The sequence below is a fragment of the Aulostomus chinensis genome, chromosome 6, assembly GCF_037954235.1.
Source record: "Aulostomus chinensis isolate RoL2024-O1b breed Wild chromosome 6, RoL_Achi_v1.0, whole genome shotgun sequence".
Lineage (NCBI taxonomy): Eukaryota > Metazoa > Chordata > Actinopteri > Syngnathiformes > Aulostomidae > Aulostomus > Aulostomus chinensis.
Window position 1 is genome coordinate 7,460,531 of NC_141325.1, and position 26,970 is coordinate 7,487,500.

Genomic DNA, 26,970 nt, shown 5'->3' on the forward strand with positions numbered 1-26,970 from the left:
CAAAGCTTCATTCTGGCGGCAGATGTTGAGGACAGCAGAGCCGGAATGCCATTCGGGCACGCTCGAAGTAGTTACTGTATCTCTGGTCCAAGTCTTGGCATCAGTGCTGCGTCTCCATCCAGCATCTGAGATCTGAGTAAGGCACTTCCCAGGATAAACCTCTCTTCTTATACAAAGGCCACAGCTTGGTGTGTGTGCGCATGTGTGTGTGTGATGTGTGCGGAAGCAGGTGACCTGAGTCTACAGAGAGCCGTGCCTTACCGACGGTCCCAACAACAAAGTGTCTCTCTTCCAACCCTCCATCACATGGGGGGCTCACTCAGTATAAGAGGGATTACAGCGGAGTGAGGAGCATTACGTAACATTCAAAGAGCCCCCCTGTGCATGATCAAGGTTACACAAATAGCTGCCTCAGAATTACAGCAAGCATTGTTTTCCAACCACTGGGCAGATGGGGGAGAGAGGTGTGGGTTATACATACGCAACGCGTGGGTGGCGTGAGTTGCACAAGTCTGCTTTGACCGCTGAGGGAAGAACAAGCTCTCCACAGCCAAGCACGTACAAAGCAAGATCACACTTCTTGCAGCGCTGCACTAAGCTGTAGTGACAGTTTATCTAAATTAAATATCACAGGTGTGTCAGTTAAGGTGGCATATTAACTGAAGAGGAGTCAATAAGGAAGGGGAGATCTCCACCAGCTGAAAGAACTGCTCAGTTTACATGAGTGAACAGATAAGAGGAAGCTGGTCACTCATGTATTTAAGACAGACAAATGATTAACTTTTACAAATTAAATCCTTTGGGTAATGTTTTATGTTCTGTAAACTGCATATGTAGCATTTCATACTATCATTCACCACCTGCATCTACAATCATCAATGTATCCTTGCTAGTAAATAAAGGTACATTTCAGTTTATGCCATTACACAGCTGAGGGGTAAGTGTGAGGGAGTTCAACACCTGGCACCGCCTGTATTTAGCTGAACAAATGTGAATACAAACCATTGCATAACCCAAATAGTCACTTGTTTCTGACCTATAACCTCACTCTGGCACCCAGCCATTCTGTTAAATCCCATTAATATTCCCCCTTTGTCACTTATCCAGCAAACAAAAGCCAGCTTTGGTGAGGCTCCTGGTGTCACCATAAGTTCACCTACTGAGCAGGTGCGTCACAACTAGCCACCAAAGTCACATTTAGCTGATAAGGTCGCTGCCACAAGACAAGAAGGCAGCCTTTCTTCACCTGCAGTAAGAACTTACTCAAAAGTGTCTTCTATACATTTTTCATATAATATCACAAAAGGGCAACTCATTGACAAAATCAGAGCAGAGCGTCACATTTTGCTGAAAATAACTGCCCTCTTGAGAGAGGCTAGGATAGAACTAGGCTAGCTAGAGAGGCCCGGAGGAAAGCCTGCAGCTCAGAGGACTCGAGATGTTCGAGCTTGGCTTGAGAGGGGAAGGTCACATTCTCGCTTTAAGTGTTATGATAAACAGCATCACTGTCAACTTTAAACACAGTTCAACAATGTGGCAACACTTTGAATGAGGGTTTCAACTGATGACGCGACAACATTTTTCTGAGTATTTCCTCATAGCCGGCAAGTTTTGGATGTGACAAATTTGGAAGTCATTCACTTCAACATGCTAAGAAAGATTTATACCACCTTTGACTATAAACTGGATTCCAAAAAGAGACAAAGTATGTAAGGAAAAGGACTACTGGAATAAGAGGAGGGGACGAAACATGCAAGAGTGAGCAGGAGTGATAGGAGCCAAAATGGAGGGATTTGGTATAGTCACAGGACTTTCCTGTTCAGCATGATGATGATGACGCTGCTGCACAGTGACTGCTTGGGATGCCGGTGCATGCTAAACGTGTTCCCTCCTGCCCAGTTTGATTAAGGCAAATGGCATTTACTAGGGCTGTAACAAAACACTACTTTCACTACTGATTAGTCTGCTGGCTATCTTCTAAAAATCAGACTTGACAAAATAGTGAAAAAGGTCAATCCTATCTCCCATTGGCTTGAAATGATTTCTTCTTTCCGTTCTAAAAGCTTAAGCCCAAAAAATCAATTTATAATCACGTAAAATAATCACTCCGGATAAGCTGGAATCAGCAAAGGGTTGGCATTTTTTATCTTAAATAACCACAAATCTATATTTTTCTAAATGATTTGATAAACTTCTATGTACCGCTGGCATCTCTGTCCACCGTTGTACATCATGCAAAGCACTGCAGCTCAGTGATGCGAGTTGCGACAGTGCTGCCTCTCCAAAATGTGGTATTAGAGGCAGAAATGGACCACCAGCTTCAAAGAGGATCAAATTATCAAATTGAACCCTAAAATTGAGACATTCTTTGGGCACCATGATTTGCATTGCTTATCTTAAGTTTTTATATCAAATATGTCATCGAGATTATTTTCATTCGGCAAATGTATAAAAATTATGGAGTTGGTTTGCAGCGCAATTACGACTTTGCTTTGTACTTGGTGAACACCCAAGACAAATGCAATAAACTTTAATATTGTTTTTCACCAATTTATTGGTCAGCAATTACAATTTCCCTTCCCTTTCCCTAATTTACTTTCATCTTAATTGTTTTGTGGAAACCTTCCAGCACTCGATGCTCCCATCACTGTCTGGGTGGTGTTTCCTCAACAATCGCAAGCCCAACCACTGTCTTTCTGATAGAGTCGGTTTGTGATGTGGCTACTCAAACTAAATAGATTCATATTACTGGAGAACACTGTGGAACAGATTTAGTATGCAGCATCTTCTCCTCCAACGTCGCACTACATTAATGAGGCATTTCGAATGAGCTGGTTCCAAAAGACTGGCTGCTCAATTAACATAATCAATAAGAATTGAAGTCTCCTTTACAGCACCACACAGCGTACATATACAAACCCTGTTGCTAGCTGCTTTACTGCTGCTTTGAACCTGTTTCTCTCTGACTGATACAGATGCTGCACACAGCATTAGACCTGTAATACACCATCTACCAGCAGCCTCGAGAGAACCATGCTTGACCCAGAAAAAGCACTCACACACAGCTTAAAAATAGCCCAGTTACATTCACAATAATCCCAGCATACGCAAGCAGGGCGCTTGACGTTGTTTGTTCGGAGAATCTGCCCATTCCCTTCTAAAAATATAGTCTCTGCCCCCTCTAGGCAGTGACGCAATAGCAGCACACGCCGCTGTGCAGCGCTCATCACACAGCAGCCAGCTTCAACTTAACTCAGGACATCGATAGCTGCAAAGTACTTTGAGTGGGGTTGTGTGTTATACCTGGTTCCCTCATCTCTAACCATGTCAGTCAATGTTCTGATCTATCACGGATACTGTACAGACCTAAGTGTAAAATCAAATGCTTCAAAGGTTCCTATCTATTTCAAAGCAGAATCTCATTAGCCAGAGGCTACATCTGAGGATCTTTCTTAATTGAGCCATGAGGTCACTGCGTGTAGAAGCAGATACATCTGTGAGAAAACTACAGCTGTATAAACAAATGAGATGTCAAAGAAGTAATTCAGCTCACATCTAAACAGGGATAAATGGCCCAGCAAACAGATGTTACCTGCTTTAACCACAACCACGACTGGATTATCCATCACTGGCACTGGAGGCTCTTGCTTGCACCCAACCACCACCTCTACCTTTTACTACGTTTTCCTTCTCTACCCCGAGCTAAACTGTCCTACAACCATGGAAAATGGCATTACCAGGTCTGTCTGAGGGTGTGACATGTAGGTTAGGGCTGAAAGCTATATGCTCCACAGACAGGTTCAATACAGGACAGAGAGCGACAGCTGGGCCCTGCTGTCAACACAAAGCGGAGTGGAGATCTGGATTCACAGGAGATTTTTTTTTTCCTGAAAGGCCATAATGGTGGCAGTTCTTAAATCTAGCCAAGTTTTAGAGCGGACCAATTCGAGGTGGAGCGACAAAAGAGGCGGTGAATCCCCGAGGAGCCATGCGGGGGGTTCCCATCATGACTGACTGAAGGCAAGACCCCCTTACAAGTGGAAAATGTTGGCCTGTGAGTGCCAAGAATACCATAGATCAGTTTCACACAGCGTTGCCTTGCACAGAGACAACTTTGGCTAGAACAACTGTCGCAAAGACAGCCACAGCTTGAGATGAGAACCCTTGATTGAGTTGATGCGCTGATCTGCCAATCCAGTTAAAATGTCAAAAGGCTTACAACAACACTGTTTGGGCTAGGCTGTGTGTGCTCTGCAGCCAGAGCGACGGCGTTAACCATCCACCTGCAATAACCAAAGAGGCAGTGCATTTCATAAAAGCAAACTGCTTAGAGATTAGACCTCTCTGTCATGTGGAGGATCTAATAAGAGCAAAACATGAAGCCTTGTTAACCAGGGATATAAGGGAGATAAAGATAGACTCAGTTTGATTTACACCCTGCAAATCCTGTCGCCCTCTAGCTAATGAAGAATGGGATGCATCCTCCCCAGAAGACTGACTAATTCTATCCACATCGGTACTTCATGGAATGCTAAATGTGTAACATGGAACATTCCTATTTATCAATAGTGCATTTTATATGAATGTTACCTTTGAACACAATTCTGCATTCTGTAACAAGAGTTCTCCATTAAAAACGTTCTATAACTTTGAGGTTAGCTCTCAATAAGCCACACATCACCTTTTGCAAACTTATAATACATTATATTCTGGTCAGAGATAATAGGCCTATCACACACATTTAAACACAAGAAATCTGATCCAGCACAACTAATCTAAGAGTAATTTCTATCAAATAAATCTTTCTAACTATGATTCCATTGTTTTTTGTGTGCATATTTTGACTGTCACCAAAACTTCAGTAATTTCATATTTTTATACTAATTTCCTAATCAGCTTTTCCCATTAATTTTTTTTTTCCATTTCTTGTCAAAAACCAGGGAAAACCCCATGACTTAATTAACACAAATAAAGGGTGATTAGGATCAAAATGTTTCTATGAATATTACAATAAAATGTCACAGTCCAAATCACAGATGTAAAGGTCTGATCTTTGGGAACTTTGAGAACCCTGGTTCTCAAACCCTGGTTCTCAAACCCTGGTTCTCAAACCCTGGTTCTCAAAGTGTATTCAGGGATGTGGCTGTCTGACAAAGGCCACATTTTTCTTTGTTTGAGTTCAAATATTATTTTTGTGTTTAAAAAGGTGGTCAGGATCACCTGTATGCCATACAGCACAATGCTGAATTCAATAGCAGGTTGGGCATGGGTGGGGAAACCATTCTGAATGGTCATTATTTGGTCTGGATTATGAGGCGGGCAAACAGAACCTGCAGATGAGACGTTATTTCTGCAAACATCAGATCTTTTACTATGATTACTATTATAAGTCACTGCTGCACCAACATGACTAACCAGTGTCACTCACAGTGCCACACGCTAGCAGAAGGGTATGATCCTGTAAAATAAAAAAGTGAATCACAATTAATAGTGGTGTGTCATCTTGTGCCACATAGTGGAAATACATGATGCTCGCTAACAAGGCCAACACTGTTGCTGTCCCTCAGGCCCATGCTCCTCCACAGCCTAAGGAGGTGGCATGCACAACCTGCCCTTGTTCTTGAGTCATGGTTGCACTACAAGGGGAAAGCTAAAAATACTCGACACCCTCTGAGCATCTCCTGCATTGTGTTCCTCCTCCTTCTCCTCGTCCTCTTCCTCCTACAGTAAGAACTGCCTCTGAAAATAATTCTGGTTGACTCAGGAAGGGAACAAGCAAGAACCACCACAAAAGCACAGACTGCGGTGTCCTCAGGAAAGCAAAACTTTGCAGAAGAAAAAGATTCATACAGGGACAAGCTGTTAGTAGTCTATTAACGAAAGCAAACTAGACAAAGCTAAATCATCTGAAAACTCATTACTTCTTGAAAATGCCACACACAGTAACAAATACTTGGAAAACAGGCAGCATTACAGTAAAGTAATATAACAGGAGCAAATACTGTCTGTGTGTATATTGTGTTTCATAATAATGGCTGTATATAATCTGAGGGCAAACACAAACACACTGCAAAGCAAATCAGTGAACCTCACAGCACGAACACTTCTGAGCCAGTGAATAATGTGGAGTTTCAGATGAGATACCCCCAAAGCATATAATTAAAATTGACATAAATAAATCTGCTGCCCAGTGACTGATGAGAACTTTAAGCTGCTGTAATAAGTGGAGCCATTGTTATTTTATGCCTCGCTAGCGCTCATCAGCCCACCGTTTTCCAAAAGCAGCCTGTTACATACCAATGCTATCTCTAATCAACGCCATGCTTTACTCTGAAATCCAAAATTAGATGACCTTATATGCAAATTATATTTGGATTAATCAGTTATGTGCCAAGGTTAAATGATGATCTCTCCCCACTGTTATTCTCTTCTAGACCTCAGACAGACGAAATCAACGGCACACAGAGCAGTCTTATGTAACCAGGGCAGAAACAGAAACAGAAATCGTGGCTTCCCTTGTATTTTGTCCATCTAATAAACACACTCAGAAAATGCGTTTGTAGTTTAGAACGTGTCCATCTGCCATAACCGTGTCTGATAGCAACAAGATGTTGATTAAATTCAAGGCCTTCTGGTAATCATGAGCCTATTGTTCTTCCACCAAGCCCTTGGGTCAAGTTTTAGGGCTGCAAGTACTCAACAATCAATGGCTTTCCAGTATCACTGCCATTAGCAATCTCTCACTATAGTGTAACATGTCTTTGATGCAAGCTCAAGATGTAGCAGAGTCTTGTTATAGCAGCAAGACACAATCAGCCTCAATACAGGTCTTTCATAGTTTAATCTGAGAGACAAAACCATCAGTGTTTATGCACTTCATGTGTACAAACTGAACAGTTGAAGGTGTTAAATCTAGGTCGAACTGGTTTTATTAGTGCAGGGTTTTTCTTGACATCTGGAAACCAAAGTTGGATATTGACACACTGTGACAGCAAAAGCCTTGAGCCAAAGAGAAAGCTGAGACAAACCTGTCAGACTACTGCAGTTAAACACAGACGCCATCTAACACGGAGCATTCTGTCCTTAGCTCAAGGTGTATTTTCTGCATGTAAAAAAGGAAGGAAGATGCAGTGCTTTGCCCTCAGTTAATCAGTAACCACATTTTGATAAAATGTTATCAGATCTCATGTAACCAGCAAAAAGTAAGATGATGACAAAAACTCTATAAAACTTGTGGAGCAAAACTGAAGCCAAATATATATTCCCTTTCCTGCACCTTTATCTTCTCTATACAGGGAGGGGGTTACCATGGAGACAGAATGGGTCCCTTTTCTTATTGGCTGCTGAGACCAAGACAGAGTGACAAGGAAAGTAGAAACCCAGACGCTAACGCTGTCTAATGATATTTCGTTCTCCACTTTCAATTTTTGTCCTCCTCACCTCTGATCACTTCCATTCAACCGACATCTGGCGACAGCAGCAAACTCTCTATTCCACTGAACCTAAATGCTTCCTTGAAACATGTAGGTGGTTATTCTCTAGATGGCAGAATGTAGGATAAATAAAAACATTGGTGGGTGTGATACATTAGCCAAGGTACAAGTCTAAATAAAGCCGTGTCAGCTTCATAGAGCAACATGCTGGTGTAAAATGAATTCCTCCTTACAGCTAATCCTGTATGTCATCTGAGAACAATCCCAACATAAACTGCTATTCTTCTAGAACAGCTTGGAAGCTTCAAAAAAAAAAAAAAAGAAGCCCTGCTGCGCTCAATGCAATTATGTACTATCCTCAGTTGACGATTAACCAAGTATGTAATCAATAACTCTATTTTCTGAGATCAAACAGTGTGCAGGAACACATTAGAATACTAATATCTGATTTATTGAATTCTTTGGAGGAAAAAAATAAGTCTTTGTGCCCCGATTTCACATGTTGTAACAGCTTTGAGGAAGAAGGATCTATAAACTTGAATGTGACTTGGGGACAGAGGAACCGAAAAAATATGCAAATGGCACACAAATATATAATAGAGAAGCTGAGAGGACGATTAAAAAAAAATAGTGTTGTAAAATTCAATGAAGAATCTCTGTTTCTATGAATTTATCTGAAATGAGTTTTTTGCAGAACAGGTAAGCCTTTAATGAAAAATGACTCGTTTGAAGAGCTGCGTCCTACGAACAAAATGTCACATGGATATAGCTCACCAAAGCAAATAGCGATATGTCACTATACAGCACATTCTACAGTTAATTCAGTGGCGCTGAGATGGGTTATGTTTAAGTCTTGTGGGGATTCGGTCTGCAGCATAATGTGCAAAGTAAGGTTTTCAAGCCTCTGACATTTCATACCACATCCATGCAAATGAAGTAGCTCATCTTTCAGATGAGAGCCCCTCATTTTTTTTCCACTGGCTACCTGTTCAGAATGCAAAGCCTTCCCAAATGACAAAACAAGAATGTTGGCTGATTTGAGTCACTTGTGTTTGCTGTTAAACTGTCGCTGGAGCACAGACAGAGCAACTGTCTGATGGCAATTTATGCAAGGTTTATTGGAATTTGAAGGTCATCAGGTTGTGTGACAGTCACAAAACCCCTCTGACTAATCAGACTTTTCACAGTGGAACTTGGATCATCTCCATCTCCTCTTGTAGTGATCTTGCACTGTATTCCACTGTCTTGCTGCCGCTGTGTCCTTTCTGGTACGTTGTCTTTTATATCACGTTTAGGAGGTTTTACTTGATTTTCTGCATCGAATTTCCGCTTGTGGAATGATAAGCTTGACTAGATTTAATGCATCCATGTTGAAAAGGGGCCCAACAATCAATTCCGAAAAAACTCAATTATTGTCAATAGACTGTTACTTTAATTACCACAACAGAATTGAATGTATTTTATTTTATTCAGCATTGGCGAATAAATTGCCATATAGACCAAACCAGTTTTTTGAACAAATACCTCAATATTGATTCTTGCAACATGGGGTGTTGTCATGCTGCACACAAAGACAACACTTGCTTTATCTCATCCAATATCAGCAAATAAGAAGTCAAGACTTTTTTTTTTTTAAATGCATTTCATGTCTATGACCTTCTTTGTGGTTTGAGGTGACGGCTAACATCATTGTAAAGGTACACTATGGAGTCCATACCAGATAAATAGAATGGTACAAGCTAAAAGGGTATTGGAGACAGAAAAAGAGGACAAACAATACAGCAGTGATTAATAATAAATCATTATTGGGCTCTAATTATCATAAATCAAATTTCTCAATATATTATACTATCATATCGCACAGTCCGAGCCACTTGCTCAACTGACTGAAACATCTTAAACAAATAGAGTGAAAGGAGGAAGGAAGACACACAACATTCCTGATGGGTCTCAGCTGTGGTTTCGTTACTGGGATCTCCGGTTTGGAAATCGGTCATCAGTTTAGCGAGAAGTCCTGTGTTCCTCTGCTGGACAAGTCTGCACTGAAACTAATCAACTGTTGCTGAAGAGAAAACTGCCCATGAAAAGCTCAGACTGTCTGCTAAACTGTGGTAAAATACCTCAAACCTTTTTCTTCCCAAAAGTGTTCTTAACAAGTGACCAAAGGCAGACGCCGTCTCTCACATTGACCATAAAAGGCCATTTACAACGATGCTCACGGTCTTATGACTTTAGCTAACATTTCAGTGAGCTCTGGGGTCAAGTTTTCAGCTCAGTACAAAACCAGGCTTGATCACCTTGGGAGTTTCTTATCAGGACAAGAGGCTTTAAAACCAGAATCTCAGTCTTCTTCCATCAAGGATTCTGACATCTCTCTCTCACACACACACACACACACACACACACACACACACACACACCACTCTGAATGGAGACACGCTGCTTTGTCTGCCGCCTGGAACCTTTCACAAAGAAAGGGCATAACACAGAGAGACTTCCCTCTAAAAGCCTGCACTCTGGGAGGAAAAAAAGAGAGTGAGGTGAGGGGGTAGCAAAGGGGGTGGGGGTGGGGTTGGGTGTTAGGGTCTGAAGAAGTCTATTTTTAGCCACTGAGAAATCAGGTGTCTGCAGCCAATGGAAAAGAAATTGAGCACGGGTAAAGTGACATGAAGCGGCGCTGTCGCTTTCAATTTACATGATTCTCATGAGTCAGAAAATGCTGCAAGGGATGGGGGTGGGGTAAGACAAAACAGAAATCCGAAATCGTATCCAATACAGAAAATAATAGGGACAAGAAAGCAATACAGTGCAGATGTTACAATGAAGTCATCTAAGCAGCTCTTCCCTGCAGTAGCTGGGAGAATTCCAACTCACAGTATCTTCTGAATTAGGCTGGCTAATTCAGAGGAACAACTTTCCTGATGTATGCAGGGTGTGTGCCAGAGTGCTTCCTTTCCACCTCCAGCAAGCCTAATGACTATCACCAGGACACCCCCCCCCCCCCTTGACAAGACATACAACAGACTTCAGTCCTCTTTCATTAAATGACACTCATAAGGAAACAGGAAGGTAGTCGAATACTAAAAAAGGACAGACAGTGGTTCTTCCACCCCATGTTGCCAGAAAATCTGCTGTCCAAAGTGAGGGAGAAGTGATGCAGACCTGTGCCAACCCTTCATTTAATTTCCCAGACAACGCCACTGTAGGAGCCTTAGCAGCGATGCGCCATTCATCAGCTGGTTCATCAGGGATGTGCGGGGAAGGGTCGTACCCCTGTTGTCCCTGTCAACAGCTCACCACCAACATTAGCATCACCTGCTTTATTCAAGATAGATAGGGAGGGTGCGCGAGTTGAGGGAGAAGACAATGTGTAGGTACCGAGGAAACAAAATGTTCCAGTCAGTATTTGGCTGGCACCAGGATGCATGATGGATGATCATTTGAAACACTCTCATGATGTCAGATTGTTCACACCAGATGAATTAAAGGAAAAGCTTTCAGATAACTAGCCAGCTGGCAATATACACCCCTGAGAGGACATCATAAATTGTAAAAGACCTTTTTAAGGATTGCTTCGAGCAGACATTATAATCTTCAGCTCCCACAAAATGTTAGTGCAATAATCTGAACTTCAATGGGGAGCTCTGGGAAATGCTTTATTCACTTAGACAAGGATGAATCAGTGTGCTGCTCTCTTTCAAAATGCCTGTGAAAGAGACTGTCAAATGTAACAATCATTTCTGATCATGGAAAACATAAAATCCAATTATCCACTGAGAAGAAGACTGCTACCCGATCATGCAAACTAGTTATTTATCTATGTGCAGGAAAATCACAACCCACACTTCAAAATGTTCAGGCCCTCTGTGTTTAGACCAACGCTGCCTGGTAACAACATGCTAGTTACAGTAATGCATGGCATTTGCATTTCAACTATCTGACAGATAAGAAAACTGGGAGATACAGAACGGAGCATCACAGGTTGGCAGATACAACACATGGTAATTGCGTTGCCATGAATTATCCCAGCGAGCAGGGATTGTTCAAACAACATTTGCTAACACTACATACAATTTCCAAAGGTCTCAAAGAAAATGACTTCTTCTCACATTCAAAGAATCTTTTAACGCTGGTATATCGTTTCACATCATGTTCCTTCCATTTCAACCAAGAAAAAAATGTGCTAAATACAAATTATATAATTGGTGCGAAAGAATCATTCTACAGTCCACCGCATCAATAAACATTTTTAGGAAGATTTGAGAAATATTTATCCCAATATTTGAGAAGACATTCTGGGGGAAAAAAATAGGAACGTTCCCAGCAACAAAGGTTTACAGCAAAAACATGAGCAGTCATGATGCAAAACATTGATAGCACATGTCCAGACCAAGCAATTTCTAGCTGGGTCTTCAAAATGCCTCAGGAAAATAAAAGAATTAGAAAAAAACTTAGGATGATATAGCACTGAAAAAAAAAAAAGTTTAAATTTTTTTTTGGGGGGAGGTTAAAACCAATTTTGTGAAGATGTGTTGCTTTATTAAAGTTGTTTTCATTACTAAACTACAGCTACCAATGAATCCTCACACCTCAGACAGATATCAGTTTGCAAGAAATGTTAGCTGTCATAATAACCACTGAGCATTAGATGAGTCCACTGCTACAGCTCACGTTATGTAGCTGAATTAATCCTAAACTAGCCAAGAGCTTTATGACACCGCTGACGGGTGACCACATGAAACCCATCATTAGCATCTTGACTAACAACTAGAATGAGAAAACCACTCAAAGAGGAAATTCCTCCGCCAAAGAGAAAAATATCCCTCGTAGCTGCATCCTGTTAGAAGAGTCGTAAAGAATACAATTCTCATCCAGAATTGTCCCTCCACATCTGATCAAAATACATCCATTAATCGTTCAATTTGAGATACCCTACACATATGTGCACGCGCACGCACGCACGCACACACACACACACACTTATTCATACTTAGCTGAAAATATATCCATCTAACATCTGCTCCACCACTTGTGACCAAACAAGCTATGCCACATGACCATGGAGCAAGTGAGATCAAATTTAACCAAGTGATATTTTATAGAGTTGCTTTGTAGGTGATAAAATCCTCTTTATGCACACGGACTTGGCGTGCCGTTTTTAGCCAGAAATGTATTCAAAACTTGTCAAAAACCCCTCCAGTGCTGTCAGCACCCATAAACATCAGTCTGGATTGACTGTCAAAGGAATGACGCCATCAAGACGTGGAACATCTTATCAGCTGGGAGGAACAATATGGAGACTATACGGTCCAAGATAACGTGAAGGCTTGTTGTGTTCTGTCTTAAAGCTCATTTGACATCACATTATATGCCAAGCTGTAGAATTAACTGACTTTTCAAATGTACAAAGCAGGAAACTGGCTGATGCAATGGCAGAGACAAATCACCAAATGAGACAGCTGAACTCCAACGAGATTAAGGGGTACAAGCTGTTCTTTTTTTAGACGAAAGAACAGCACAAAATAGGAATGTGGGAAACCAAACCTGCTAAGACAACTCTTAACTTTTTAACAGCTTAACAGCAGCTTCATCTCTGAAACTGTCCAGGGTGCGTTATCAGCTTCAAGATTATACTGCAGCCTTGTCCACGGTGGGAGGGACAGTGAACAGGGCGGGGAGGATACAAGACGCAGGAGATCAGCATGCAATAGGCTTCCAAAATAGTGCACAAGCTGCTCTGAGTAAGGAGCCAAGGCTATACACGATCTGCTTAAATAACTATACAGCAAAACTGCACAAAGTTTAAACTGGATTTTAGTAATATAAGTCACATCGGGCTGGATCTTTTTACTTTCTTGCTGCAGTCTCATTTTACCTCAGCTCGAATAGAACAAACTGGAACCAAAAAGGAGATGTGGTGTACAGCTGCATTCAAACTTAAACTGACAGGAAGTGTGTTTCTGCACATTTCCTCAGTGAAAATGATATTTCTCAGCGACTGTGTTTGCCATCCAAGACGGCAAAAAAAGCTGCCGATTCAGCATTTGGTTGTAGGAGAACAGAACACCAGGAAAGGTAAAAACAACAACAACAACAACACTCTAACTAAGATCCGGAGCTATGAATACTCAAACACTTCTCGCAAGCCTCTGTCAGGAATTTTCCACTCCCCAGTCGGTCAGACACACTGCATATATATCCTTGCAGCAGTTTCCTTCTGACCATCAGGAGGTTGTCAAGCAGGAGCACATTAGTGGAGTCATTTTCATTCTTAGAGAAGTGACAAACATTAGTACCTGGACGCTGTTAGAAATGATCCTCATTTGTCAAAAATGTCATGGATCCAGTTTGCTTTTTCGCTGGCTTGAAACCAAACAACATTAGAGCTGAGAAATATTACTGCTGAACAGGAAGGAACAAAAACCCTTAATGATCTGATTCCTGGTGACCACCTCTCTCTTTAGTAGTCTGTCAGTGGGCTGATACTGCAATCCGTTAGTCTGCTGTAAGATTGGAGGCAGACACCTGAGAGCCAGAGAGCTGTCTCATTTGCATTCAGCCTCTCCTTACTCCCTTCCTGTAAGACTCACTGGCGTACTGAGAATAAATTCAAACAAGATTTGAAAAAAATGTATCCCTCCACAATCAATAATAAACTCTGTGTCACTGACCTCAATGGGATAAGACCAGCAGATACATTTAAAATCCCACAGCTACAATTCTAGTTTTTCCGAATATATCTCATTTAATATTCATAGTGAATTAATATTTGAAATCTTTTAAAATATTGGTATTGGTTAAAAAAAAATGGTGCTGAGAGTGCTTTTCTGATGGAAGACCTGCATCTTACCGTACTTTTAATCAGGCACACTAAAGAAATCTACAAAAAAATAACAATAACACATGCTTGCAAACAGAGCTGGGTACTGGCAACCACCCTGTTATATGTAAAATATGACATTTGTTGTTTATTATCTTTGTTTGAGCTAACTTGGCGAAAGCAATGATTCGAAAGTCAGCCCACATTGGCCAATTGACAACGTGAATTATTATTCAGGGAAACCCCTATACAAGACAAGCACACAGCTGATGCAGGAGCCACACTTCAGTGCAACAGAAAAAAGAAAAACCAAAGAAAGAAAAAAAAGCAGCGTTGGTATAAAAAATGTTTTACAATCTGCTTTGTTGGCAACGCCCTGCCCGTGCGCCGCATGTTTGTCTGCAGGTGTGAGACTGTCTGGGGGAAGGGGAATGCCACCCTCAGAAAACTGGTTTGGCAGATCTGTCAACAATCAAGAGAAGCCCTCGAAGAATCTGAGCGGTAGCAACTAATGTGCCAGATGAAGGAGACTTGAATCCAGGCTCATCATTTATGGTGCTGATGCTGGATCAACCTTCATTTCAAGCACTTAACAGTCACCTGGTGTACAACCTCCTGACAAGAATACGTGGCGTCAGAATACATCACGTCACCGACGGAATCTTAGTAGTTCAAATCACTTATTCGTGTGACACATCAGAAATGAAGAACATAAGTGATTGGTCTGTCTTAAAGTAACACCCAGAGGTGACTCATGGGAGAGGAGGAAAAAAAATCTGAGTTTTAAAAAAAAAAAAGGAAGGAAAAAACTGCATGAAATCACATTTCATTTCTGCTCAGGAACTAAGCCTCACCGTTTCTATTTTCATGCAAATGACAAAGCCAGAGAAATGTTTAAGATCACAAGGCAAATTATGCTGTTACACAACATCCCTCATAACCGTTACGACTTCAAGGAGGCAGCATGCAGGTTTCAACACGTCAGAGGGATTACATACTGCATGCATATCAGTGTATTCCTCAGGCTCAGAGACAACACGGTCACATTTCTCAGTATGTGTCTCCAATATCTCTTCCTCTGACAAGCGCAGGTCAGATCTTGTTCATGTTTAACCAAACGCAGACCTGCAGCACAGGTAGGCGTTCCATTATTTCATATTGTCCCCATGTGCTGACGTGTTTCGCGCCGCAACAATGAATTGACTAAATCCCAATCAAAAATGTCAAATATTTGCCTGTTCCCGACACTTAAAACGCCAGGCTCATCTGCTTGTTTTTCGGTAATTTATGACATAAATAAAGGGGTTTGGGTTGTTAGATGAAGGGCTGAACAATATATAAAAAAGCAACGTGTGCTCCTGCAATATCTAAAACATAGGATGTGCAATTGATGCTGTAGGCCATGTGTCTTAAAATACCATCCTAAATGAAGTATTTTGGTGCTGCAGCAATATTCCATCATGTAAGTGACGTTCTAAGTACTGCAGAAAACATCTTCAGTTGTTACAGAAACTTGCAAAGAGAAGCTATCATTTCACTGTGCTTTTCTGTTGTTTTGTTTCCGTGTGTTGTGAATAACAACAGAAGATTCATCATTCTTTTTTAATATTGTGAATTCTATCTTCGCAGTGTCAGACAAAATAATTGCAATTTGATTTACTTTTTTCACCAAATCATTCAGCCGATGTACAAAAAGCAACTGGAACATGTCAGCTTGGGTTCTGGGAAACTGAGATGAGAATTTATTCTATTATCTCTGTTTTTTTTGTTTTGGACTAAATTATTCCTCATGAAAATAATCTGCAGATTAACCAATGATGAAAATGGTCATTAGGTGCAGCCCAAGCCATGTTAAACAAAAAAAAAAAAAAAGGGTCAGCAGCAGCTCCAGCTTCTCTGGACCACAGATGCCACAGCCTCGGAGTCAGCACTCTGCTTCCATGACTCACTCAGGCCCTGCTGAGTCAAGGAGACTCTTGATGCTGAAACTCATCAAATCATACTGAAGTAGGACAGAGGGCCTACTGGACACTAAACAAGCATGTGGCATGCAGCTCCAAGCTTTCCTGGCCTCCCCCTTTGAACCTGCTAAAAACCTGGAGATTCAGTTGCAGCAAACTAATAAGTATGGCAGGAAAACATCTCTGAAGCCTAACAAGACATCCTTTTTGCCCATATTCTTAATTTATAGGGTGCAAGAGCGTCTGGCCAATTCAGGAATATTTCACCAGCTCTAACAAGAACACCTGTGCGACAGCCACAGGGCCATGTGGAGGAGGAAAGCGAAACAAATGTGATGACCAGTTTTGACACCACAGGTTGTAAAAGTAGCTTTACTAAAAGGGATGCTGAATCTCTGAAAGGGGATGATCACATTTGAACTGGAGTAAACCCACCGGCAGTTACCTAGCAACATGGCAGCAGCACGGTAATGACAAATTGATGGCTTGCAATTCTCGCCACATACCTGGACCTGATGCACACCAGTGATGCGCCGCTGGCTTCGACCCAGTCCAGCACTCAGCAGATGTCAAGCTTCATCCGCCTTTCTCCGCCTTTAGGGTCACCCACGTCAGGCAGCAACACGGGGTTGTCTCAGCAGAGAGCAGCCTCCGACCAGATGAGGTCTACAAAAGATGCCATAATGGAGATGAACGAAGTCAGCAGCCGGTCGCTGTGCGTTTGGTTCCTCAGGAGAGGAAGGAAGGGGTGCGACGCAATGAATAGATGGCAAGTAAAGGAACATCATCAGCCCGGGAGTGATACATGATCTCAGCCATCGCTTCTGCCCATGTTTACAAAATCTGGCCACATCACTGCGCAGGAGAACCGCGCGCTGGGTTTCCTCAATCGACAGGAAAGGCCAAATGGTGACGTGAAAATGTCCTTGAATATCCAAGCTAACCACGCAGGAGTCGGCGGCTCGGCTCGCCCGCTGGGAGTGAAGCTGCCCCGGGTTCAGGAGAACAGCTGTCGCCTCCGTCCACAAGAGAACCGGGAGGAGTGGAGGGCAGACGGAAGAAGAGGGCCAGCCATCGCAGGACTTGACACTTCCCAGTCTGAACCGCTGCAAGACTTCACAGCCCTTCACGACACAAAATACTGTCAAGTTTAAGCAAGTACAACGTCATTTCCGGGAAGATTTTTTTTTTTGGAATAAAACTCTTATTTATTCTGTGTTTTGGGGATTAAACAACACACGATAATGGATGTGGATTATGTGTTTGAAGTATAGCCAATTAATGCTATACACACTATTAAGTTGATTGATTAATATAATGACATTGCAAATTACACCATATAGTCTACAGTCGTTAATATTAAAGACGTATATGATATTTGATATAAATAAAACAATAATTATGCTTTAAATACACTACTTAAAAAGCTCATATAGTTTGTATTTGGAAAAAAAAGTCCCAATAAACTTCCGGTATTTGTCTCCTTCTGCTACCTTTACATTCAAATTCAGGGGAGTCGTTTCGATGTAAAGTCGCCACCTGCTGGCACAAGTACGGCATGACCACTGCCATCAGAAGTGACTCATTCAGTGTGCATCATATATATATATATATACATATATATATATATATATATATATATATATATATGTATATGAGATCTGCAGGAATCTGTTCTGTTTGGCAATACTGTTAGTGTATTCATGATGAGGCCTTCGTAAAATGAAAGTAAAGTACATATATGTTGTTGTCCTTCATTTTGTTTTGTTTTTTTGTCTTGTGCTCTGGGGGTACCAATACACTAATTTTTCTACCACTTAAAACTTCGTAGTTTTAATAAATAGATTTTTCAATATGACCGCTATGATTGCAGATACTGTTATTTATAGCACAATAACTAATACATACACTGTATAAACCTGACTTCTTACACCTGCTGATGTTGCAAGAACTGTAAAGGAGAATCTTTCGCCACATCCACATCAGAATGACGTTCAAGGTTATGTTGTACTGAAACCAAAATATACTTTAACTGTGAGCACTAAAGACCAAGTGATTAGAAATCCACCTTTGCTGCCTGTGTGACTGGAAAGACGTCATCACGGGTCATCAGAGAGATTGTCTCTTTTGCCTGTGACCTACATCGTTTCCTGATTTACTAATTATAATCTTTGTCTAGAGAGAGAGCAGGAAGCATTACATCACACACTTTTGCTAACATTAGAAAAATTAAAATCAAAAACATATGAGCATAAATAATGTGTTACATCAACTGGACGTTTACAGAATCCCAACTAAAGTGGTTTTGGGGATAATTGATTCAACTGCAATATTTGACATTTAAAAACAATTTAAGATGAATGACTACTAAATCTAACTTTCATTACAACATGCTGCTAAGCTTTTTCAGATTTATTTATTTAAAGCACTGCTGTCTTGTGACAGTTGTCACTGTTCTGGTGTGACTTTAGCTTAGTGGCTAATGTCAGCTGACAGCGCAGATGTCATAAGCCCTTAACGACAAACTTATACTGCTTCTCTGCTACGTTTTAGCACGTATCACTATCTCAAACAATGAGTTGTAAATTTTGACTGTAACATTAATCAAAAAGAAGAAGGAAAAAAAGACTTGCTACCTGCCAGAAGTTTGTTCAGATAGTTGCCACAAGAAGGCGGCAAAGACGTCAACACATCAGTTGGGATTTTTTTTTAGCCACGAAGAAGAAGAGGAGGACATTTCATTGGTTGGCTGCTGCAGCGTAGAAGAAGTCAAGATACACAAAAAATCGGGCACAAATAAAAAAATACGAAGCCTTTGGGAGTTGAGGGACCCCGAGTTCTTCTATATGTTAACGACCTGGAAAAAGCTCGAGTTGTCTGTAGATATACTGTTTGTTCTTTTTTTTTAATTGCATCGTCCTTTTAAAAACATGTTGAGGCTTTTCCCTTTCCGTAGCTGTATGTACAGTTTGTCCAGTCGAATCGTATGGAATATTGTCTCCAGACCACCTCCAGCTGGGCACATGTGTATAGTGAAAGCCGGGAAAAAGAGCCAGTTTGACCTCCCTGTTCTGAACGAGGACGAGCTTGAGGAGCAGTTTGTGAGGGGGTCAGGACCCGGGGGACAGGCCACCAACAAAACCAGCAACTGTGTGGTGCTCAAACACATCCCCACTGGAATCATAGTGAAGGTCAATCTCGTTCTTAGATTCATCTGTGTGTATTTGTCCTCACTGGTTTCTAGAAACCAGATTATTCCAACTGTAAGTTCAAATCATTTCCATGCTAACAGCTCTTAGCATTATTTTCCTATGCTTTGATCTACTCAACAAGTTTGTCAAGTTAATGTTCTTTTTAAAAAAACAACAACAACAAAATAGTACAGATTTGCTCTATGCCAGTTTAAGAGTGTGAAGTAAAGTGCTTAGAAAAATGTACATGACAGTATTCTTAACCTTAAGATATAGTTTAGTTATGATTTACTTACACCGTCCATTTATTATCTTGTATTATTTTCTCCTGCAGTGCCATCAAACCAGATCTGTGGATACAAATCGAAAGCGTGCCCGAGAAATTATGAGAGAGAAACTCGATATTGCATGTAAAGGAGAGAAGAGTGACATTCTTGTGAAGAAGAAAGAGTCTGTGCTGAAGAAACAGGAAAAACGAAGGAACGCAAATAAGAACCTGGAGAAGAAAAGACGGTTTAAAGAGGTGCTGGCTGCAGAGTCAAAACTTGGAAATAACACCATCCAAAATGACTGAAATATAATATATAGTATAATGTTTGCAAATACATTATAACAGAAAGATTAAAAGCAGTGTAAAACACAATTAGCTTTTCATGTGTATCAGTGAAGAGTGCAATGAATGGGGTGTTATCTTATTTATGAATAAATAAAAATACTCGTGTGCCAACTTCACCTTTATGTGGCAATGGAGATTGAATGTGAGCAAGAGATGTTCCAAGGGTTCACTGATCAGCATTATCAGGTTGCTTTTGGTCTATGTATCTTTGTCTGACTCATCAAACTCCAAGAATTTGTTAAATTTTAATTTATTGTTAATTTTAATTGTCAAAAAAATTGCATTCCTTTCAGAGCATTTTGTGCGTTTGTTGTCATCATCTTTTCAATTTTCCATTAGAGCTGATACTGATGTCAGCAGGCGTGCACCTGGATGGACTGGATCACTAATTAGAAAACAGGCAAAGCAGGGTAACATTTGTAGGGAATATTATCAAGGTAATAATTTTGCAAAAGTTTAAACTTGAAACCAAATTGGCAAAATATTTGTTTTAAAACCTCATGAGCAAAATTTAATTCAGATTAGATGTGTCATGTTGCTTTAGACCATTTGTTTCTCATGGGCTCCTACGATGCCCGGAACTTTTTATTACTTAATGGATTTATCAGCAATCATTTAAAAAAAAGGGGGGGGGGGCACATTAGCCAGGTCCCTATCTGCCAGGTTCATAAATCTAAGCATACGATTTATGGTTATGACAGAAAAAGGAAAGAGTTTGGATTTTGGGCCGTTGGAGGGACAAAGGGGGCAAGTTGAACATATCACTTTGGGCCCTGGAAAATTACAAATAAATTATTAACTGTGAAAATAATTAGCAGAATAATAGAATTATTTCTTTTTTGAGAGCTTTAAGATCTTAATGATCAGTTTTTGAGTGGAAGAAAAACACTGTGGTTTCTATGGTTAACATAGGTAAATATACAGGTGTGATTATCAGTCATAGAAGTATACAGTCTATTCGTATGGATCCCATACAGGGACATGTCAGCCTGACAACTAATTTCAGGGCAAAGTCAATCCATATATACAATCAGGGGGGGTTCCTGAGCGGCTGTGCAGCTTGAAGAAATGCAGCCAATGAGAATGCTTCTAGCAAGCTCATGTCCCACCCATCTTAACTAAATAGCCAATGAGAAATGCCGGAGGGTTTTTAAATCCACCACGCTCTCACCGCCCCAATTTGTAAAACAGTAGTGTGTTGGTTTATTCGTTAATAGTAAACTCAGCTCAACGAGTACCCTGTGGACACCGAGGGCAGAAATTCCCCGACTCTTTGTCCGGTTTGGCATGAATTTGAAGGGACTGTCATGGCAAAAGGTACGCAAGTGAATTAACGCTGTTTCCGGAACCTAATAGCTGCGTTACTTATCTTACGTTAACGTAGTTAGTGAAGAGTGGGCAGCTCGTCAGCGGTCAAGTAATTTTAGCATATGTTTACAAATAGAAGTCGTTGCCACTGGTCTGTTTTTGTATATCATTTGAATGAATTATGCAACAACCATTAAACTTTTTTTTTTTGTAACGTTTTAAAGGGAAGAAGCTGGTGCTGAGAACTGACAAAAAGACCGAAGACACGTCTGAAATTAAAGTCCCATCAAAAGACACAAAGGAAAACAAACCAGCAGCGAGCAAGGTACCTTAGAACAGCTTTTGGAAAACGAAGTCAAGTTGCTACTTTTCTCAAAACACCCGTGACTATAAGAGAAATCCGGCATCAACTTGAAGAAGTAGCAACGCTGCGCTTCCATCCAGACGGCGGCTCCTTCCTGTCAGTAGGCTTGTGTTGTCTCACCTAGAATTTGGACTTTGACGCTCTCAGAATGCATCCCAATTAAAATCTAAAAGAAGCATCCTAAAACACACCGCACCGTAGACGTAATCTGGAAGTAAAACTGTTTTTGGAAGCAATTGTTGTTTTTAATTTTACAAACTCACCACAATTTACCGGGATAAAGCTTCCCTCTATGCTTGTGTGTATGCAAAAATACTCATTTAAACTACTTCTGCCACGGTTTGTGAGCTATAAAGTCACCGAGTCTTCTCCCTATTTTAATATTACGTGAACATGACATGAGTCATAACAGTCCAGTTATAATTCAATGTAATGAACAAGTTATATCTGATGTCCATAACATAAATTGAGGTAACAAGTTATCACGTGGCTCGAATGGCCTCACAATTCATCCTCTGGATACCGCAAAATGGTAAATGTCTTGTTATATTTGTGTTTTCTTGATTTTTGGACCAGGAGATGCTCACAAATAAGACACAAACCATGCTCACAGAACCCTATCATAATAAAAGACTTCATTAAATTCATTGAATAACTTAAATAGCTGTCTATACTGTACTGGTTGGATCCCTTAAAGCCTGGTTATTTATACACCCCCACCAATCAGACATGTTGGTTGCCATGGAGATGCTATGGACTTGTAGGTTAGAGTTAGGAAGCAGGAGAATGATGTTCTCAGCTTATCTGTTCCAGGCTCTGCTCTGCATTTTGTCTACAAGTCAACTTATATTTAAAGGTAGGGTTAACGACAGTAGTGTGAGTCCCTAAAATATGGAGGGTCATTAATTCATGTTGAGCTGGCTGGAGCAGGACTATGTTTGGGGTATGTATAGTTCTATCAGTATACCCGTGCCAGCAGCATGGTAGTGTTGCATGTACATACATTGCATTTAATTTACATTGTAATGTGACAACTCCTTTTTATTTCATGTTTTTTGCAGGATTCTGCATTAAAGGCACAGTCAGTTTTGCAGAGTCTACGGGGTCCAAGCAAGCCCAGATCTCCCTTGAGTGACAGTTCAAGCATGCTGATCCAGGAGGGAAATGAATCTGATGCCTCGAATCTTGATGTGTCCACGCTGAAGAAAGGTGAGCACTTTATTTACCAAGCAGCTGCACGTTTGTAATCTCCAATACATGACGTGTTTGATCCCTCCTTTTTAGTTGATCCGAGTGGAACAGAAAAAAATTCCCGTCTTAGTACATGAGTTGGCGGCACGGTGGTGTAGTGGTTAGCCCTGTCGACTCACAGCAAGAAGGTTCCGGATTCAACCCCGGCTCCAGCACGGGATCTTTCTGTGTGAAGTCTCCATGTTCTCCCTGTTCCTGTGTGGGTTCTCTCTGGTACTCCAGCTTCCTCCCACAGTCCAAAGACATGCAAATTGGGACGAGGCTGATTGACCGTAGGTGTGGCTGTGAGTGTGAATGGTTGTCTGTCTATATGTGTTGGCCCCCCCACTGGCACCCCATCTAGGGTGAACCCCGCCTCTCGCCCGAAGGCAGCTAGGATAGGTTCCAGCCCCCCCCCCCCCCAACCCTTAACAGGAGAAGTGGTAGAAAATGGATGGATGGATTACATGAGTCTGTTTAGATGTTTCTCTGTGATGTGTTTCTGTCCCGTTTTAGACATTCCTAATGAAATAACCTCCGAGAGCTGCGAACTTAAAGAGCAGAAGGCTGAAACGGCCTGCCGCAGTCATGGGATTAAAGAGCAAGCCACAAATGCCGGGGCAGCAGCAGGCCGCAAAGCTCCAGCATTCAAAACTCCGAGCCGAACTGTTCGCAAAGTCAGAGCAAAAAAGTAGGTGAACAAAACGTGTGTGTCTGTGTGATGACTGACTGAGACACAGCTATGCATTTACTTTGAAAATGTATTTCTTTCCAGGGTGGAGAATAAAGCCCCTCAAAGCAGAAAGGTCACCGATTTTTTTCCAATCAGACGGAGTAACAGAAAAACAAAGGGAGAGTTAAAGGTTTGTGAAAGCTTCTTACCTGTGGCAGGTTGTAGTATTCAAGTAGCATGCCATCTTTTGGTGGAAATAAGTGTATTTGTCCAAGTCTCCTGAGCCAGACAAGAGGATGGCTCCCCTCCTTTCCCCTGTGTGTACAGTAGGGAGCCAGAGACCAGCTGACTGCTAGTTAGCTTTGCACACTGACTGAGAAAGGTGGTGTGTTCCTTTTTAGCTCCTTCTAATACTTAATCGTTTTATATCTGCAGTGAAGAAATTTACAGGTTCACCAGATTTGAGTTTATTTTCATTACCACATCCACAACCTTCATATCACTAAAACTGTCAACAGAGTGAAGAACACAAACACATCGACAGCCTGATCCAGAATGGCATCGAGGAAGGAATGCAGGTAACATTTGATTTGCAACATAAAATAATTATTAAATGTTTCTGGCATATTTCTGTGGTTGACATCCAGGTCGCGCACACACAAAGCACAGCCATGATCAGGGTTGAGCATATTTGCCGGCACTTTCTGCATTTTGAAGGGAAACGAATGTGGTTTATTTACCCCGAAGATGCAAGTAGAACGGTGGCAAAGCAGCTGTGTCTCACCTGTGTGCTCCACAGGTGAGACACATTGAGGGGAAAGGAAGAGGCGTATTTGCAGTGAAAGGATTCAAGAAGGGTGAGTTTGTGGTGGAGTACCATGGAGACCTGCTGGAGCTGGCGGAGGCTAAAGAGCGAGAGGCCCAATATGCTCAGGATCCCCAGACAGGCTGCTACATGTACTATTTTCAGTATCAATCCAAAACTTACTGGTGAGTCCACTGTTGACATAATTTGTACTTGTGTTCAGTTGCAATTATTTGAAGATGATGTGAAGGACAATGTTCTTGCCAGAAATGCTCGACTGTCTGAGGCTCGTAGCTTTGAAACAAGATTTCATGGTCAAAAATGTTTGTGATTTTTTTTCTGATTACATTCCCACAACATCCAAAACAGACTCTTGGTCTCATGCTTCTCAGCAGTCTTGGTACCAATAAATGTCCTATTTTTAGTAGACTGAAAATGTAAATGCGAAATAAAGGAATTCTTGATTGTGACAATGATTAATTATGGTTCATGACACTGTAAAATGGTGCCAGTCAGTTTCTCAGGGCATGGAGTGATGGCCTCAATTAGTTGTCTGACAAGGCAGAAGCATAAAGTGAATTTTAATATGAAAGGCACGTAAAAGCACTCGGCCAGAAGATCAGCAAATGATTATGATTTTACTTTTTAATTCAATAATATCTGTTGACCTTCTGTTAATCTGATAGTTTTAATCTCCTTGAGCATCAAGTGACATCGTTAATCTGTTTACACACTGCAGTGTCGACGCTACAAAGGAAACAACCCGCCTGGGTAGACTGATCAACCACAGTAAAACTGGCAACTGCCAGACGAAGCTTCACCCCATCAACGGGGTCCCTCATCTGATCCTGGTGGCTTCCAAAGACGTCGCAGCAGACGAAGAGCTGCTGTACGATTATGGCGACCGCAGTAAAGCATCAATTATGGCTCATCCTTGGCTCAAATACTGAAAACTAAACATGAGTGTTTTGTCTCAGATGAATTGGTGCCCTTTGCTCTCCTGGTCATCTTGATGGAAAAGATGAGGAATCATTAATGACTTTTTTTTTTTTTAATTTGGGATAAAATGTTTTTCTTTTAAATGGAAGCTAAAGCTTCTGCTCTTCAAATGTGTATTTTTGTAAATGAATTTTATCATGCTTTTATATATATTTTTTGTTTTGCACCTGTAGCATGTCAAAATGTTGAATATTTCTCACACACCTAACATGGTCACACGTCATCCATGACTTTCCTTTGGTAATGAATAGAAGTCACTGTTATAAATTATTACTTGTGCTGTAAAATGAATTAAACATGCAATTTCTGATGTCATCCAAAAGTGCAGCATAGTTTTTAAACATGAGTTTTACAGACACTTACACGGACCGCATAGACTTGAGTCCACAAAGTCTTGGGTTCAAAGTATCATGACTCCAGCTTTGGTTCAATGGTGTAAATTTAATGAGTTTTGAGGCATTAAAAACTTGTTATATTATGCAATGTTTTCGATGAACAGTTAATATCATTCTGATGTAGACTGGTGCCACTGTCGTTTCTCCTGAGCGCCGCATGTTTCTGCACAGTGTAATTTAGAGTTACAGAGCTGCTAGTTTTTAGTTCTACATTCGCGTGCTACACACTAGCATTGAACTCTCACGTTAAGTCAGAAACTGTTAAGGATGTTAGTGGATGAGACAATGAAAATATAAGGAGCCTCACCTACTGCTGCTTGTTACACCAGCATCAGTGGACCTGCGTACTGTATTTGACTACTTTCTTCAGCAGAGGCTGGTACTCGTCAGTAAACCTGACGCTGCTCTAAAAAAAACTTATGTAGCTCATAACAAGCTATCGCTTCATATTTCACCCTCCAAATCAATAGGGGGCAGCATATTACCAGAGTATCCACCCTGATTGTAAAAACAAGAAAATTGCTAACTTATTTAGCATGAGATGAGAGTGGAACTCAAATTTGCCAGTCTTTTTATATATCGACGCCGGCTCTTGGCTTCAAGCTTTGGTCACTGATTAAATGTATTGATCACTGCGACGCAAATCAGGTTCCTCGTGAAGTGCAGCATGAGCGCAAATGAGATGATGTGAAACGCAAGAGGCATATTCAAATATTTAGCTCCAGAAATATAAAATAACCCTTATCTATTATTTTCAAAACTGATACAAACTGACGCTTTATTATGCTTTTAAAATATTAGCGCTCGGGCGTGGTAAAAAGCTGAGGAGTGATGGAATAAATGTGGCTTTTCACCTTTTAAGACTTGATTCAGATTTACATATATGAGTAAAAAGAAAACTCATAAAAAAACTTCATTTGAAGTGAATTAATTCAAAGATCATCTGCAATACTAGTTACAAAATAATTTCCAGTTCCTTCCAGTAATGATATATAATCCTAGCTTCAGCTACTCTGTTATCATAGACCATCTTACTTCTGTGGGTGCAAAATACAGTGCTTGTTAGGATGACAAATACACAATAAAAAAAAAAAAACACCAGACAATATAAAAGTGGTCAGCTGATGAGAAGATGGTGCAGACAAATCCTGTTTGTCTTCTACATGGTCACTTCC

General features: G+C 40.9%; 4 protein-coding genes across 6 annotated transcripts in view; 2 read left to right on the top strand and 2 right to left on the bottom strand.

Annotated features, from left to right (window-relative positions):
- The window catches only part of LOC147259928 (membrane-associated phosphatidylinositol transfer protein 2-like), a 42,141-nt gene extending 24,784 nt beyond the window's left edge, over nt 1-17,357 (bottom strand). For all 3 annotated transcript variants that reach the window (XM_086206178.1, XM_086206179.1, XM_086206180.1), the window contains exon 1: nt 16,721-17,357. The gene's annotated coding sequence lies outside the window, so the exon portion shown is untranslated. The remainder of the gene's footprint in view (nt 1-16,720) is intronic.
- Nucleotides 17,358-18,978: 1,621 nt separating this feature from the next.
- Nucleotides 18,979-20,213, top strand: mtrfr (mitochondrial translation release factor in rescue). The gene is made up of 2 exons (XM_086206181.1): nt 18,979-19,405; nt 19,740-20,213. The coding sequence occupies exons 1-2, from the start codon at nt 19,145-19,147 to the stop codon at nt 19,977-19,979; spliced, it is 501 nt and encodes a 166-aa protein (XP_086062307.1). The 5' UTR covers nt 18,979-19,144; the 3' UTR covers nt 19,980-20,213.
- A 976-nt stretch (nt 20,214-21,189) lies between these two features.
- kmt5ab (lysine methyltransferase 5Ab) lies at nt 21,190-25,722 on the top strand. Its single transcript, XM_086206183.1, has 8 exons — nt 21,190-21,338; nt 21,554-21,654; nt 22,755-22,902; nt 23,440-23,614; nt 23,699-23,786; nt 24,115-24,174; nt 24,396-24,586; nt 25,141-25,722. The coding sequence occupies exons 1-8, from the start codon at nt 21,329-21,331 to the stop codon at nt 25,349-25,351; spliced, it is 984 nt and encodes a 327-aa protein (XP_086062309.1). The 5' UTR covers nt 21,190-21,328; the 3' UTR covers nt 25,352-25,722.
- Nucleotides 24,152-26,970, bottom strand: part of rilpl2 (Rab interacting lysosomal protein-like 2) — an 8,326-nt gene continuing 5,507 nt past the window's right edge. The window contains exon 4 of the mRNA XM_086206184.1: nt 24,152-26,970. This exon is cut by the window's right edge and continues 50 nt beyond it. The gene's annotated coding sequence lies outside the window, so the exon portion shown is untranslated.